This window comes from Vipera ursinii, assembly GCF_947247035.1.
Source record: "Vipera ursinii genome assembly, chromosome: 1".
Lineage (NCBI taxonomy): Eukaryota > Metazoa > Chordata > Lepidosauria > Squamata > Viperidae > Vipera > Vipera ursinii.
Window position 1 is genome coordinate 308,737,456 of NC_139512.1, and position 18,550 is coordinate 308,756,005.

General features: G+C 40.8%; 1 protein-coding gene across 1 annotated transcript in view; it reads left to right on the plus strand.

Annotated features, from left to right (window-relative positions):
* Positions 1–18,550, plus strand: part of USH2A (usherin) — a gene marked incomplete at both ends in the record, with an annotated part of 509,528 nt that overhangs the window by 191,569 nt on the left and 299,409 nt on the right. Inside the window, one exon of the mRNA XM_083377756.1 lies at positions 12,181–12,294. Coding sequence (XP_083233882.1) covers positions 12,181–12,294 — 114 coding nt within the window. The remainder of the gene's footprint in view (positions 1–12,180; positions 12,295–18,550) is intronic.

Here is an 18,550-nt window from a genome sequence, read left to right on the forward strand (position 1 = left end):
AAAAATATGCACACAAAGTCCAAATGTCTGTATATGTCTCTTTTGAAAAGTACCAGGTTGATGCACAAACTGTCAAACTGGATCAAAAATAGAATGTTACCCATATTGTGCTTCAGCTTTCCATTCTACAGTATGATTTCCCATGATAAACCAGATGATTATCGTGTCACTAGACGTTAGTTTTCATAAATATTGTGAGAGTGATGGTGAATTTCTTATTCAAGCCCAACTATGCCTGTTGCTCCTGCAAATACCTAAGGGATATTTCGCAGGCCCTTCCTGTCAATTTTCCTTACAATCATGAAATGCATGATGATTTCTGCAATTGTTTCCAAGGATGACTAAAATTAGTTAGTTAGTTAGTTAGTTAGTTAGTTAGTTTTTTGTTTGTTTGTTTGATTATGTTCCATCAGGTCAGTGTTAAATCTTAATAATCCCATATATTAGAAAGATTTTCTCCATGAGAATCTGCCTCTAACCTGATATTTAAGGTCTTCTAGTGATGCATCCATTGCCACTGTAGCTAAGTGCATCCATTTTGCTTGGGTACTCTCTTCTCTTTCCTGCCAATTCTCCAAGCATCGTGGCCTTCTCTAGAGAACTAGGTCTTTAATAATGTGTCTGAAGTAGGATAATTTGAGCCTGATCATTTGTGCCTCTAATGAGAATTCTGGATTGAGTTTATTGAGATCAACTATAATAACAAAATCTTGCAAGTCTGATTGTGCTATACCTCCTCCTCCTCCTCCTTACATTCCAGTGAATTAAGGAGCATCTGTCTGGGCTGCTTCCAAGTGTCATCTTGATGTTCTCGACTTAAAAAATGCTTCATACTTTTTTGTCTAGGCAACCAAGCTTGTATATATCTCTGTCAAGGTCATCTTCCTTGTTGTCTACATGAAGCCCCAACTCTTATTCTTGTTGGCTCAACTGTTACTGAAGTCTGGGCAAACAATTAACTTGATCATTTTGAATCAGACCAATTATTTAACTGAATGACTTTTTCTGTAAATAGTGTTTTTCAATTTGTTGAGATAAGTGAATCATATACCCCTTTTTATAGTCCCATCTCCTTAGCCTGGTCCAGTGTGTGTGTGTGTGTGTGTGTGTGTGTGTGTGTGTGTGTGTGTGTTTGCAGAATTTTGCAGAATTAAGTAGATATCACAAGTTATTGTTCATATTGTCATCATTCTGTTTAACTCACGAGTAATATTTAGATGTTCACATGCTTTTAATTTATTTTGATTTTACAACTATATAGATTGTAATTGTAATTTTAATATTGCATTTCAAAACAATCTTTAGCAATTGTTTGTTACTCTTAGCATTAGCAAAGTTTTACACTTAGGCAGGAAAAATCAAAGCTACAAGTACAGATTGGGCAAGACCTGACTTAAAAACAGTAACTGTGAGAGGGACGTTGGACGATCACTTAAGCGTGAACCAGCAGTGTGCAGCAGCAACCAAAAAAGCTAATACAATCTTGGGTTGTATAAACAGAGGCATAGAATCAAGATCACGCGAGGTATTATCGCATTATAAAACCCTAGTAAAACCACACCTGGAATACTGCTGCCAATTTTGGCCGCCATATCACAAAAAAGATGTTGAGACCTTGGGAAAAATTCAGAGAAGAGCAACTAAGATGATCAAAGGCCTGGAGACTAAAACATATGAAGAACGGCTACAGGACTTGGGTTTGGCCAGTCTACAGAAAAGAAGAAATAGGGGAGACATGATAGCAGTGTTCCAGTATCTGAGGTGCTGCCACAAAGAAGAGGGGGTCACGTTATTCACCAAAGCACCAGAGGGCAGGACAAGAAACAATGGTTGGAAACTGACCAAAGAGAGAAGCAACCTGGAATTAAGGAGAAACTTCCTGACAGTGAGGACAATTAACCAGTGGAATAGCTTGCCCCCAGAAATCATGGGTGCTCCATCACTGGAGATTTTTAAAAAGAGGTTAGACAGTCATTTGTCTGAGATAGTATAGGTTCTCCTGGCTTGAGCAGGGGGCTGGACTAGAAGACCTCCAAGGTCCCTTCCAGATTCTATTCTATTCTATTCTATTCTATTCTATTCTATTCTATTCTATTCTATTCTATTCTATTCTATTCTATTCTATTCTATTCTATTCTATTCTTTTTTCAAATCATTTTTTAATATTCCTAAGGGAAGTGAACAGAAAATGATCAAAGAAGCACATCTCTCTAGTTCTGGAAAAAATCAGGATGATTATGAGATGGACTGTGTGGAAAGTTTTGCAGGACCTCTTTTGTGTTGCACCTTCTGTTGCTTCCCCTCTGTGCCTCTCCAATGACAAGGGCAATCAGTGGAACATGCTGTAGATTCCTGGACTTCCACTTAAAAACTATGGGGACTGCTGTATCCCCCCCCAAAAAAAAGAGCAATTTTTCTTCTCTATAGTTTAGTAAGCTACTTTTTTTCCTCCCTCAGCTGCCAACCAAGCTGTTTGGCTAGCTTCTGCTGTAATCGGTTCTCCTTCATTATGTTAATCTGTGGGCGGAAAGATTTCTGTCATCTTCAAATCACTTGTACAGCAATGGTAAACACCTTGGCCTGTCTGTAATTGGACAGGTGTCTGCATTTGTGTCACCCCAGCTTTTAATTCAATTAAAGAACTGGCTGTTCTGCTCTCATTACTTCCTCATTTGCTCAGCACTCCAGTCAGTCACTGAAATTTATACTCAGCGCCTGCCTATCCTGCACATAAAGGCAGCCCCCACTATCATCATCACTGAGGTATCACACGTGCTAATTTGTAATGGAGCACACTTAATTATACATTGTTATGAAAATATTCTAAGAGTGATGTTATAACATCTTTGAGAAAAACAACTCACTATAAATTTTTTACTATAAAGCATAATTGTCCATCAGTTATAAGAGCTGAGTGAATAATGAGATGTATCCCTGAATACTGTGGCCCATTCTATGTTGGCTAAGCCTACCCAGGAAAGCCCACATGTTGGAGCGCACTAGAAATGTGCATGGAGTTACACTTAGTTATACTCTGCATAGTATTTGTATTATAATAGAATAAATTTTAAGATGATCAAAAGTGGAAAAATTCTTTGGGCCTTTGGATTAAAAGTAGCGTATATGAAAATGCTACATAAAAATATTACCTGTGATATTTTTCTAAAAGTATGACTTCTGAATCAATTATCTGTCAAATATTATAATTGACATAATTTATCAAATGCTAATTCTCACCTAGGAATAAACATAAAAAATAGAGCCTCAAGGGCTTTTTTCTGCTATCTAATTTTCTTTTCTCTTTGTTTAAACAGCCAATTACAGATACATGATTTTGTTTTCTTAGTTACTGAACATGCAGTTTGCATCAACAAACCAAGAGGCAGGGTATTTCTTTCACTCTCTTTTTAATTAAATGATACCAAAAGTTGTAGTCTTTAAAAAAATCCACATGGTAGATTATGGATAGTAAATCAATTGAAAGTACCTCTTTTTCTCCACAATGACAGAAACCTTTGGAAGTAAATTTAAAATATAACACAGACATTTTGACACAATGACCCCATGAAACTGAATAATGTCATTTGTTAAATGTGGATGTAAAATGAAGAGTGTGCAGCAAACTGAACTCACACCCAGCAATGATGCCCACTTGATATGCAAAGCAAGGTTTCAATTTTATTGAAATAGACTGTATTCAATTATTAGTAATATTTAATATCTGTTTAGGAATATAAACTGTTAGATACTGGGTTCGTTGTGTGATCGATGAGATGAGGCGAGTGAGTCCAGCAAAGATCAATGTTTATTGGGTTGCAGGAACTGAACTGAGAAACAGGGTTGCGAGTGCAGCAATTTATACCCTGGCCTCTAGGCAGCGGCCAATAGGTTTAAAGCAACCTATTGCTGCCCTAGAGGCAGCCAATGGTGGCACTGGAGACGGGTTGTCTGAGGAGCTGGGAGCCGTTGGCCAGCTTCCCTGTTTGAGCAACCTTCCAGCAATTAACCCATGTGATATTCCCTGAGCAAGACAAAGCCCAATACATTACACCCCTCCCCCCTAGAATGTACATACATTATAACAACAAAAGGAGAATGATCACAGCAATACAAGTTTTACAAAGGTACAACAGTAATATACAATGTCCACATTTTTCCATACTGACTAATACAGAGAGTCTCCTGGCTAGCAGCACATTAATAATACAAACAACATTATAGCTCAGTTATTTCAGAACAAAATCTTGTAGATATGCAGGAGGCTTGCGAACCCTTGTGGAACGCCTGGGAGAGCCAGGCACTCCCTGGCCTACCAGGTTGCCCACCGGGCTGGGTAGACCAGGGCCCATAAGTTCAAGCGAGTCTGGCTGACTCGGAATTCTCTGGCTGGCCATCTCTGGTCGGTGCACCCTAGAGTCCAATTGATCCGCAGAGTTAGCACAGCGGCTATAGTGTTCTGGTTGGCTTTCTCCATCAGGGCCCCATGTTGCACTCCTGGGCTTTGCTCCCCTATGGACACCTCCCCATTGCTGTGACTGCCTGAGACCTCAGAGCCTATGGATTGATTGGCCTGACTGTCAGTTTGCAGTCCGTGGATAGGACCTGTGATGAAGTCCTCATTTTGTGGCTGTTCTGGAAAGCGCTTCCTAAGCTGATCGATATGGCGATGGATGACTCGCCTGCCCTCTAGGCCCACTTCGTATGAGAGAGGGCCTGACTTTTTGGTGATTTTCCCTGGCACCCAGAAGTTCCCATGCCCATAGTTCCTGGCCCACACCCCATTGCCCACTTGCAGCCCCCTCAGGGGTTTGGGACGAGAGGCCTCAGCTGCCACCTGGTCAGGGTGCAATCTGTCCAGTTTTGTGATTAGTCGCCTCCCCCAGCGCAGCTCTGCTGGGCTTTTCCCCATTGCCATGCATGGCGTCAAATGTTGGCAGAGCAAAAAGTCAGTCAGTCTGTGGTGCCAGTCCTCAGTCACTATACATTTCAATTATTCTTTCATGGTGTGTACCATTCATTCGGCTTGACCATTACTAGACAAGTGAAACGGAGCCAATGTCGCATGCCTAATGAGGTTTGCCCTCAGGAAAGCCTGAAATTCTGCCGCAGTAAATTGGGCCCTGTTATCGGACACTACGACATCCGGCAGCCCGTGCATTGCAAAGAGTTTCCTAAGCACCTGGATGGTCCTAGCAGTAGTCATGTTTGCGACTGGTATAACCTCTAGCCATTTAGAGTGGCTATTGACCACTATAAGAAAGAGCTGTCCCTGAAAGGGCCCAGGGAAGTCTATGTGAATCCTCAACCAGGGTGTGTTTGTCTCCTCCCACCTTTGGACGGGAGTGTGTGGCATTTCAGGCCTCGATTGCTGGCATGTATAACACCCATGCACTTGAGCCTCAATGACTTTATCTAATCCTGGCCACCATAAATAACTTCTTGCCAAAGCTTTCATGCAAACAATACCCAGATGACCTTCATGAAGCGACTGCAATACCGTGTCCCTTAATGAGGTGGGAACAATGACCCTGTTTCCCCAAAGAACACAACCCTTATGAGCTGAGAGCTCATGTCTCCTTGTAAATTAGCTCTGAAACTCAGGACCTGGGCTTTTATCTAGCCACCCCATGTGTACCCAAGAGAGCACTCTGCTTAGAATCTTATCTGCTGCCGTTTCTGCAGCTATGTCCCCCGCATGGAGGGGAAACTCTGGCAAGTCCTGAATGGACAAAACACGGGCCGCTGGGGCCGGATCTGGTTCGATTTGAGGCAGTGGAAGCCTGTTCAGGCCATCTGCATGGCCCATATCCTTGCCGGGATTGTGAATTAGCTTAAAGCTGTAAGCTGATAAAAAAATGGACCATCTTAGCATCCTAGGGGATAAGATGTGGGGTGTCTGTCTGTCTGTAGTGAATAACCCCATAGCGGTTTATGGTCTGTAAAGACCGTGAAGTCCCTGCCGTATAAGTAGTCGTGGAATTTTTTTACTCCAGCTACTATGGCCAGTGCCTCTTTGTTGATTTGAACGTAATTACGCTCAGTGGAGGACAGTGTCCTCAAATAAAAAGCAATTGGAACTTGAGTTCCATCGCTCTCTAAGTGACTCAGGACAGCCCCCAACCCGTATGGGGACACATCACATGCAAGGCATACCAGCATCGATTCCTTAAAGTAAGTGATCATGGAACTGACGGACAGAAGAGCCTTCAATTCCTGAAAGCTTCTTTCGTGAACACTTCCATACAACATTTTTGTCCAAGAGCCAGTGTAATGCCTCTGCCACTGTGGCCTTGTTAGGAAGGAACACGTGGTAAAAATTTAGGAGGCCTAGGAATGCCTGAAGCTCTCCCTTCATTTTGGGGCTGGGTGCCATCTGAATGGTTTTTACTTTAGACTCAGTAGGGTGTATACCATCAGCATCTATATGGAAACCCAAGAAATCAGTTGAAGGGACTCCAACACTTATTCTTTTTAAGCTTGAGGCCTGCTTCGCACAGCCTTTGAAGGATGGCTGTGAGCCTCATTGCTAGCACCTCAGTGGATTCACCAGCGATGAGCACGTCATCAAAATAGGGGCAGACCCCTGGAATGCCCTTTAGCGTCCATTCCATAATGCCCTTAAAAATGTTGGGGGCTACACTGACCCCGAATTGCAGGCGCTTTACTTTAAACACCCCCATGTGGGTTACAATTTTCTGTGCCACAGCTGTGGCGTCATCAACAGGAAGCTGTTGGTAGGCCTGAGCCAAGTCTAATTTTGCAAAAATTGTACCGCCTTGCAAAGATGCCAGGATGTGGCTTACTACTGGCACCGGATATGCATGCTGTTTGAATGCACGGTTAATTGTGCATTTGTAATTGGCACAGATTCTGACCTCGCCATTGGCTTTTAGTGGCATTACAATTGGGGTCTCCCATTCACTCCCATCTACTGGCTGCAGTACACCCTGTTCAACAAGTTTATCTAACTCAGCATCTATCTTGTGCTTGAGAGCAAATGGCACCCTACGAGGTTTAATCCTGACTGGCACTACAGTAGGGTCTAGTTTAAATGTTATTGGCGGGCCCGTGTAAGTCCCCAGAGTTGAATCAAACACATCTGCGAATTCCTCACATACTGTCGCTAGACTCGCAACTTGCGTCCGGTTAATTCCAGTAAGTTGGATGCCTAGTGCATCAAACCAATCAAACCCGATCAGGCTCGTTTGCTGATCCCCTACTATGACAACATCCATGTGCCCAGAAAACCCCTTAAATTTAACGGCTAGTGTGGCCTCACCCTTGACTGCAACTCTGGCATTCTGGAAATCAGTTAGTATAACGTCAGAAGGCCTCAGCTTGGCCTATCTCTTACTGCGATTGCAGATGAAATTAAATGTCTCAAGTGAAATGATAGATACTGCGGAGCCCGTGTCCAGCTTCATCTTGCAGGGGACCCCTTGCAACTCCACCTGAAGTCTAAACTTCAGCTTAATAGGGCGGCGAGCTCCTGTATGGCAAATGCTTCTGTGGCTGGAGCAAAAGCCCACACTATACTGTCCCGGTGCCCCGGTACCTCTCCTGGTCAGAATGTCCAACTGGCAATTTGATGGCCGGTCCCTCTGGCGACCTCTGCAAACAGACATGATGTGGCCAGCCTTTCCACAGGCCCAGCACGTGGCTGTCCGGAACCTACAGTCCAAACATTGGTGGCGGCCGCCACACCCTGGGCACCTAAGGAAGGGATCTGCCTTCTAAGTCGCCCCTTGTCTGTCACTGCGACACTGTTGGTTGCTGTGTCTTTGTAGCTTGTCGACCTCTGTGTCATCTTCGGGGCCTTCTGTGTGTTCAGCGTCCTCGTGGTGGACAGCTTCCTCGTGCTGTGCTGTTTTGGCAGGCTGCATGTCTCGTACAGCCCCGCTGGCAGCTTCATCCGCCATGATTTCTTTCAGCATGTCTGGGAATGACAGAGTCTCTTTGACGCAGAGTTTTTGCTGTAACTGTTGATTCCGGAGACCGCAGACCAGCCGGTCTCGTAGTCTCTCCTCAACATCAGAGAATTGGCACAGGTGTGCAGCCTGCCTCAAGGCTGCTATGAATTCGGATGCTGTTTCACTTGATGCTGAACTCTCTGTTCAAATGCATGGTGCCAAGTGATTACCGACAGCTTGGGTTGAAAGTAATCTCCGAGCTTCTTCTTCAAGTCCGCGAATGTTACAGACTTCAATGGCGTTGGCGTGAACAAGTTCTCCGTGATGTTGAACATGGCTGGGCCTCACACACACAGGAGCGTAGCGGCCTTCAGGCTGTCCTCGGCGATTTGATTCGCATGTAAATAATTCCTGACTCTGGATAAGTACAAAGACCATCTTTCCAGGTGAGCTATGTCGAATTCTTCCAGCTTTCTGACCTTGGCCATTCTGTTGGTCTTCGTGGCTGGGGCTCGTTGTCTTCATGTCCTACTCCTTCTTTGCCCAGGGACTCTGCCTCTGGGCGCATGGTCACTAGTGTGGCTGTGCTAGGCCGACCGTAGGGGGAGAATTGCTTTTCCCACGAGGCGTGTTCAGCCTCTCCCCTAGTGACTCTTCAGCTCAGTTGGAGGAGCAGGATCCCATCCTCATTTATTGGTTGCAGGAACTGAACTGAGAAACAGGGCTGTGAATGCAGCAATTTATACCCTGGCCTCTAGGCGGCAGCCAATAGGTTTAAAACAACCTATTGCTGCCCTAGAGGCAGCCAATGGTGGCACTGGAGACGGGTTTTCTGAGGAGCTTGGAGCCATTAGCCAGCTTCCCTGCTTGAACAACCTTCCAGCAATTAACCCATGTGATATTCCCTGAGCAAGACAAAGCCCAATACATTACATAAACCTTGAGACTTTATCTAAGAAGAAGGACGGGAGGGAGGGAGGGAGGGAGGGAGGGAGGGAGGGAGGGTGGGAAGGAAGGAAGGAAGGAAGGAAGGAAGGAAGGAAGGAAGGAAGGAAGGAAGGAAGGAAGGAAGGAAGGAAGGAAGGAAAGGAAAGGAAAGAGAAAGACTATTGTATTGTTTGGTGGTAGCTTCTAAAATAATAAGTCTATTTTTCAGGGAAATAAATTACACAATTATTAGAGTATAAAACAAAACTCAAATTTTAATTTGTTCAATTCTTAGTTTCTTCTTATTGATTTGATATGTAAAGGTTCCTATCAGATCCGAATAGGATGTATAAGTCTTGTATGGCCAGAGGATCCACTGCATACTATTAAACCCTCTCATATGTGTGAGAGCATGTGATCCCACGTGTGCAGATTTTCTGTATATCACAAGCAAGGGTAAAGCCTCAAAACAGGATTTTCTGTTCTCCCTATTTTGTTTTGAGGGGAAGAAGAATTCTATTTTTTTTAAAAAGATGACATTTTTAAAAATCATTTTTGTTTCTGTTGTTTCATAAAAGTATGAAGAAACCACACTAATTAATTTGGTCCATTTTGATTAGAAGGGGCTTTTGAAGGTTGCAGAAAAGGGATTTTGTGTGCATGTGTGGGGAGAATCTCCAATTTTTAACCACTGAAATATTTTTGCAATTTTGTTGCAGCAGAACCTCTATCTAGAATGATATCTCATTCCTTGGAAGTAGATATACCTGCTGGTTTTGTTATAAATATAGTTTCACATGGAACAAAAGAATGATTTGTAATGTAGATAAATTGTATCAGTGACTTGATATTTTGAATAATTGATAGCAGTGAAATTGTGAAGTCAATTTTTAGAGTTCAGGTGACAGTAAACCAATTGCAAAGTCCCATTTTACATTTTCATAGTTGATAATGGTGAAGACAACTCAGTATTTTGCTACCATCAAATCTGCTCAGTTCTGTTCAGCTGAAAATCTGAAAGCTGTGTTGGCTTTTCCCCCAGAATCCAAATAGGCACGCTATAGAACCATTAAACAAAAATCACAGTGACCCAACTATTTTTACATTCTGTGATACAATAGAGTATCTTACAATTGCATTCAATTACAAGTACTGTATGGCCATTTAATTAAATTGTAAAGAATTATTTTTCAGTATGTGCAGTCTGAAAATATGGACACATTATTTGGAAGTCTGAAACCTATCAGCTTTTATATTGACCATAAGAACTGCAGAAGGGAATATTTGGAAGTTAAAAGTAGTGAATATCCCTTGATGGAAAGTGTATTCATTGTCATCTTAAATAAACAGTGCCATCCTATGCTACATAAATCTACCATTATGGTTTATGTATTTGATCAACCAACTTCCAATCTATAATTACTCATTTTGTGTAACATTTTGTGGTAGCCTCTCTTAGCTTAAAAATTTTTGTACTGTATTGGTTATTTAAATTTATTCTGGCCTGATACAAGGATGGATGACAGCAGTGTAGCAGCCTTAATTCCTCTGGACATTTCTGACAATAGTTAAATACAAATCAGGAAATACCACCAGAAATTTTAGAGAATCTATTGTTGTTTCTTTTCAAGTGAGATGGTATGATTTGCATCACAAGTTAACCCCCAAAATATTTCTTGATTCAAAAATTGCACAAAAAATATGTATTCGTTCATTTGATAATGTTGGTTAGAAAAATGTATTGAAAATATGAATGAAATCTTCAGGTACAAGCCTTGATTTGGGAAAAAGAATTACAGGTAGTTGTCAACCTACAACCATAATGGAGCCATGGTAATGGTCATAAAGTGACTCACTCATATGACCTGCCTGATTTTATGACATTTTTCAGTGGTTGTTAAGCAATAGCAATAGCATTTATATATCACTCCATAGAGCTTTATAGCATCCTTTGGGTGGTTTACAACACCAGCATATTGCCCCCAACAATTTGGGTCCTCATTCCAACCTCAGAAGGATGGATGGCAGAGTCAACCATTGTGCCAACACAGTTCCTAAGTGCTGAATCACCATTGTCATTAAGCAAATCCATTGGTCAGCATGGCATTTTTGCTGAAAACCAGAAGTGTTGTGGTTGTGTGACTGCAGGATGCTGCAAACAGCCGTAAATGTGGGTGATTGCCAGTTGCCAAAACTGCAGACCTGGGAGGAGGGGGGGGGGATAGCCATTGAAACTTCAAAACTGGATCATAAGTATTTTTCAGTCATCCATCATAATTTCAAATAATCACCAAGTGATTGGTTGAAAGTCAGGGACTACCTGTATGCCACAACAGGGAGCTACGTATTTTTCAGCTCAGAATCAGGTTAAAAAGTGTTTGCAGTCAGATGCAGTTAAGTACACTTGTTTGCAAGTCCTGGTGCCACCAGGCTACCTGAATACTTCAATCTTACCTGTTTATAATGAGCCATATAATTTTAAGAACTGCAAACTTAGGAATTTCTTTTATTTTCAACTTTTTTTTTGCCTTTACCTTGCAAACCTAAAGGCAGAGATTATCATGCTTCTGAAAATTTGCAAGTTTAGCAAAGAGCAGAGCAAACATGCTTTAAAAAAATAAATATTAAATGAAGCTTTGTGCTTCTAGTTAAAAAAAAGCTTGTTCATATTTTTCCTGTGGCTGATATTTAGAAAAATGTGCATGTTAATTGCAATCACACAATTAATATGTTATCAAGTGACAAGATGCTATGTGTTTTAGAGAAGTACAAGATACAGATAGCAAGGCACCATTTGTACTTACAATGCATGGGCTAATTAATAAAGGGACATTGAGGATAAAGCACTGGGCACAATCTAGTTTTATCCCACATGTTCAGACTTATTTCCTCATAGTTTTCAAACAGCTGAATAATAATAATAGTAGTAGCAGTAGTATCTTTATTTGCTGTGCGCTTATTTGGAGACTCAATCCAAAATAATAAAGAACAACATCAAAAATTAATACAGTAACTCACTGCAAACCTCTTTAAAATCCTGTCTAAAGTACAGGGTTGCACTAGGCTGGATAGGCATAACACTGAAAACAGTTATTACAACCTGCATCTGAATAACAATGTATTTTCTATAGGATGAAAGTGAAATTGAGGCATCCTGCTTAGATAAAACCCCGCTGAAACCTCAAGAGGATAGCAAAATTTCTTAGCTGAGGCTCAATGCATTTCTCTCTGTTATAAACAGACAATGTGGAATTAGACTCACTGTTGGGTTAAATTATCTTAAGATATATCTGCATGCTATCTTTGCCCATTGTACACTCAGCATGGATTCCTTCTGTTGCAGGTCTGCTGACAGGTTTGCGTCCCTTTGCAAACTATGCTGTAACCCTAATGGCTTGCACTTTGGCAGGCTGTACAGAGAACTCACATCCCTTGAACATCTCCACTCCACAAGAAGGTAAAGTAATTTCAAAGGTCTTGACTTCCACATTTCAGTCATGAATAATAAAATAGGAAAGGAGCTAAATGCTGCAAAACCATTTGCTAGAAAACCCCAACCTAATTTGATGACAAAGTGCATTGCCAGACCATAATTGCTCCATTTTTTGGGGGGGTGCTAAAATGAATCAAACTCCATACCCTTTAATGACATGCATCTTTAATAGCTGTAATGCAGATTAATGGGCTTTTTAATTGCTGTTACATTGTTCATGCAAGAGCCTTGTCATTAATATGAAGCATCTGAAAGATTAATGAAAGCTTCCTCATTTTACTATGGCTCAGAAGTAAATCTAGAGACAGTCTGACTAAAAAGAATTGATTGTATGGCACAGTATGAAATTGAGAATCAAACGGTTGATTTCCATGGTCTCTTTTAACTGCTAAACACCAGCACAGGCAACAATTATTTCAGCCTGATGGAACCTCAAAATGCCAATTGGGCCATTTATTAATCTGTTGTACTTGAAACTTGAAAGTTACACGCTTAAATTTTAGCTCTGAAGCTGGTATTAACCACAAGAGCTGCAAGAGAGGAAAAAATGCTTTGCCTTTATTTAGACCCTCTCAATAACTTCTATGTATTGAGTAATGTGGAGTTCTCAAAAAAATTGCAGGACGTTTACATGAAGCACAAAAGGACATGACACAAGCCAGTTTTTAAATCCATGCCAATCTAAATCCACAGCTTTTCTCAGGAAATAACATTAATTTGGTCATTTCACTCAGAGTCACTTTGAGACTGGCATGGGCAGTACCTGAATTTGATAAATAAATAACTAAAATATGGATTAAAAGTTTAGATAGAACAGAAGGATCTGTCTTTTAGAGAATGATCTTTATCAGGATCAGGTAAAACTCATTAACCATGTGTCAATTTCAAAAGTTATTTTTTTTAATTCATATTAAATTTGTTATGTGTTCGGCTATCACACAATTCAGTCTGAATGTCTAAATGATTGCTTGATAACTGATACAATATTGAATAAATATAGATGTTCAAAAAAAGAGAAACACATCCCTTCCTATCATCTTTATCTCAGTTCAGGGAAAAGGAAATAACCGCATGACAGAATAGAAACCTCCACTTTCTTCTCACACTCTGGTGTGTTGTTTTTTTAATTCCATTTTTTTTAAATTCCATTTATATCCCGCCCTTCTCCGAAGACTCAGGGCGGCTTACAAGCTTAGCAGTAGCCTTCATTCTATATATATGCCTGCTTATTAGGGCTTTCACACACACCCCAAGCGGCATTATTACAAAGTCAGCTTAATTGCCCGCAACAATCTGGGTCCTCATTTTACCTACCTCGGAAGGATGGAAGGCTGAGTCAACCTTGAGCCTAGTGGGATACGAACCTGCACTAATTGCAGGCAGCTGGTGTTACTTAAGGAGGCATTAGCCCACTGCTCCACCAAGACTCTTGGTTAATAAAGGAACCCCCAAATTTGTGGTTCATTGGTAAATATTTCTTGGCTACAGGAAAACCCAAACTCATGGGACTATATGGGAATAGGTAGAGTCCTTTTCACAGAGGTATCGAAGGCCCAGAGCAGATTTATGCATGGCTGTTCCATAAATTTTGTCATCCTCTTTTCATCTAAATCAGAATTAATTAGTTCAGACTTTAACTCCAGCTCAAATCAATAGGGAACCTTTAGCCTGAACAAGTGACCATGCTTACAAGCAAGACGGAAATATTAACTCAGGCAAAGATTAAAGTTCAAAAGACTTACTAGTTTATTTCATACACATGAAGCATAAGACCTGCTATAAGTTTAGATGGCATTCATATAGCCATTTAGGTGAGCATTAGTAACTCCAGAGGGACGTGGTGGCTCAGTGGGTTAGGACGCTGACCTTGTCGATCAGAAGGTCGGCAATTTGGCGGGTCAAATCCCGAGTGCCGCGTAACTGAGTGAGCTTCTGCCAACCTAGCAGTTCGAAAGCACGTAAAAATGCAAGTAGAAAAATAGGGACCACTACGGTGGGAAGGTAACAGTGTTCCGTGCGCCTTTGGCGTCTAGTCATGCCAGCCACATGACCATGGAGACGTCCTCGGACAAGCGCTGGCTCTTCGGCTTTGAAACGGAGATGAGCACCAGCCCCTAGAGTTGGAAATGACTACCGTTACCTTTTACCTAGTAACTCCAGATCTTGTACCAGGTAATCCCAGTAACTTCTGTCTGACTGGAAAACTTAGAAAAATCCAAGTTGCTCTAGAGGCCAAGTGATTCTCTTACCAAGCCCCCAATCTATAGCTTAGTTGTCCCAATGTTCTTTCATGCCCCCATGGTCTGATTATCAATTTCACAAGTTATGAATCCAATAAATATACTATGTTAGCCTTTTCTCAATAGTGGTATATGTCACTGTAAGTTCATAGACTTTATACAAAATAATACATAATTTGAAACAGTATATTCCAGAAAAATATGAACCAAACAGTTGATGTACTTAGCTGTTAATTAGTCATTTAACTTATTAGGAACCAGCATCTCTGAAATAACTATTTCTTGCATTTTCATTTAGCTAAATGTGAGTTTTTCAGCATTTGGAAATATGATACACCATGTGGAACTAAATAGCTGTAAATGTCTACGTTGGAGTTTGAGACAGATGATCTTCACACATTTCTAGTTTAACATGAATGGAGGAGAGAGCTATTTGTAAAAAGTTTTGGTTTTATGAGTATCTTTGTGATCTCTTCCCAGATGTAATTTAAAGTTTGCTTTTCTACTTCAAAATGTACCCTTAATCAGAATCATAATAGTAAAGTTGGGAGGGAACTTGGAGGTCATCTAGTCCAACCCCCTGCTCAGGCAGGAACCCTATACCATTTTGGACAAATGGCTGGCCAGTCTCTTCTTAAAAACTTCCAGTGTTGGAGCATTCACAGCTTCTGGAGGCAGGTTGTTCCACTGGTTACTTGTTCTAACTGTCAGGAAGTTTCTACTTCGTTCTAGGTTGCTTCTCTCCTTGATTAGTTTTCATCTGTTGCTTCTTGTCCTGCCTTCGGGTGCTTTGGAGAATAACTTGCCTCCCTCTTCTTTGTGGCAGCCCCTGAGATATTGGAACACTGCTATCATGTCACCCCTAGTCCTTCTCTTCATTAAACTAGACATACCCAATTCCAGCAACTGTTCCCTATTTGTTTTAGCTTCCAGACCTCTAATCATCTTTGTTGCTCTTCTCTGTACTCTTTCCAGAGTCTCAACATCTTTTTTACATCGAGTTGACCAAAACTGGATGCAGTATTCCAAGTGTCGCCTTACCAAGGCATTGTAAAGTGGTATTAATACTTCATGTGATCTTGATTCTATTCCTCTGTTAATGCAGCTTAGCACTGTGTTGGCTTTTTTGTCAGCTGCAGCACACTGCTAGTTCATATTTAAGTGATTGTCCGCTAGGACTCTGAGATCCCTCACACAGTTACTACTATTGAACAAGGTACTACCTATACTATACCGGTGCATTTGGTTTTTCTTGCCTAAATGTAGAACCCTACTTTTTTCACCATTGAATTTCACAGGGCTTTTTTTCTCATAGAACGCTCAGAACGGAGTTCTGGCACCTTTTTTGGATGGAACCTTGTAAGGTAGGCAAGGCAGGTTGTATGACGTGTGTGAGTTCCGGCACCTTTTTCTTTTACAAAAAAAGCACTGGAATTTCATTTTGTTAGATAACACCCAATGCTCAAGTCTGTCCAGATCCTCCTGTATCTTAAGCGTATTTTCTGGAGTGTTGGCTATTCCTTCCAGCTTGCTGTCATCTGCAAATTTGATGAGTTCCCCATCCATCCCCTCGTCCAAATAGTTGATGAAGATGTTGAAGAGCACTTGGTCCAGAACAGAGCCCTGGAGCACCCCATTGCACACTTCCCTCCATGTAGATACAGTTCCATTGAGGACCACATGCTGAGTACGGCTGGTCAGCCAGCTACGAATCCATCTGGTGGTGATGCTGTCTAACCCATATTTTTCTATCCTATCAAGTAGTAGTTTATGATCTACTTTATAAAATGCCTTACTGAAGTCCAAGTAAATTATATCTACAGCATTCCTCTGTTCCACTAATTTTGTTACTTGGTCAAAGAATGCAATAAGATTTGTCTGGCATGATCTGTTTTTGACAAACCCATGTTGGCTTTTAGTAATAACTTTGTTTGCCTCTAGGTGCTCGCTGATTTGTTGTTTGATTATCTTTTCAGAATCTTCCCAGGTATTGAGGTCAGGCTGATAGGTCTGTAATTTCCTGGATCCATTTTTTCCCTTTTTTGAAGATGGGAACTACATCAGGTCTTTTCCAGTCCTCTGGTAGTTCCCCAGTGCTACAGGATCTTTGAAAAATATAGTTCAGTGGTTCTGACATCACATCTGGCAGTTCCTTGAGAACCTTGGGGTGTAATCCATCTGGTCCTGGTGATTTGAACTTGTCTAGGCTGGACAGGTGCTCACTTACCATTTTCTTGCCGATCTTAACTTGTGTTTCTATTCTGCTTTTATGGCACTATTTTTGATAGGTTGGTCTGTTTTCTCCCTTTGTGTAAAGACAGATGCAAAAAATGAGTTAAATAGTTCTGCTTTCTCCCTGTTGCTTGTCACCTTCTTGCCACTTTCACCCACTAATGGACCAATCATTTCTTTAACTTTTCTTTGTTTTTTACATGTTGAAAGAAGCTTTTTTATTATTGTTGACTTTGGTCGCAAGCATTAGTTCATTTTGAGCCTTAGCTTCCCTCACTTCATCTTTGCAGGCACGGGCTATTTGCTGATATTCTGCCTTATTTATGTGCCCCTCTTTCCACTTCTTATACTTGTCCTTTTTATCTTTCAGTTTATCAGAGAGTTCTTTATGCAGCCATGCTGGTTTCTTTTGAGAGCTGTTATTTTTCCTCTTTGTTGGTGTTGTGCTAAACTGAATTTTTATTATCTCACTTTTCAAAATTTCCCAAGCTTCTTGAGTTGTTTTCCCCTTGAGGATTCTCATCCATGGAATTCTTCCCAAGCTCTCTTTAAGTTTATTGAAATTAGCTCTTTTAAAGTCCAAGATTCTAGTTTGACTGTATTCTATTACTTGTGCTTCCATAATGTTGAATTCCAATATTACATGATCACTTCCTCCCAAGGTTTCTGTGGCTTCAACACCTTCTATTGTTTCATCTCTGTTAGTGAGAATTTGATCCAAAATGGCTAATCCCCTAGTTCCCTTCTCTACTTTTTGGGTGACAAAGTTGTCTGCTAGTTTTGTCAGGAATCTGTTAGATCTTCCACTTGGTGCAGAATTTGTCTCCCAGTTGATGTCAGGGTAGTTAAAGTCCCCCATTATTATTGTGATGTGCTTCCTACATACCTTAGTTAGGTGACTAGCAAAAAGTTCATCTATTTTCACTGTTTGGTTGGGTAGTATACACCTATGGCAATGTCATTTTTTGTCCCTTTTATATTGACCCAAATGCATTCAAGTTTACAGTTTTCATCATTGTTGTGCCCTTAAATTATCTGAGCGCAGTTAGGTGGTGCAGTGGTTAGAATGCAGCACTGCAGGCTACTTCTGCTGACTCCTGGCTGCTAGCAGTTTGGCAGTTCGAGTCTCACTGGCTCAAGGTTGACTCATCCTTTCATTCTTCTGAGGTCGCTAAAATGAGGACCCAGATTGTTGGGGGCAATATGCAGACTCTGTAAACCACTAAGAGAGGGCTATAAAGTACTGTGAAGCAATATAGAAGTCTAAGTGTTATTGCTATCTATTCAGATAAGTTCTATTTTAAATTTCTAAATTCAGTTAGCATCTCCAAAAGTATTCTAAATGCCCTCTTAGGTACATCAATAAATTGATAACCTAATGCTTATGAATTAGAGTATTTGTGGATCGCTGTGAAAAAAGCTAATATATAAATATGCAAATATAATCAAACTTAACTATATTTGGAGTCAGATTTTCTAAAATATAAAAGCTTTTATTTCCTTTCACATGATTGATATATTCAAACCAGGCATTCTATAAGTGATTGAGAAAATATATTCATGCAAACTATGTTATGTTGTGTTGTATTGTGTTGTCTTGTGCTGTGCTGTGCTGTGCTATGCTATGCTATGCTATGCTATACTATGCTATGCTATGTATAAAATCATTGAGAAAGTAAATGTTACTCGTGCAAAGTGTTGGACACAAGTCAATGCAAGCAGTTTCTGTTTGGAGATGCTTATATTGC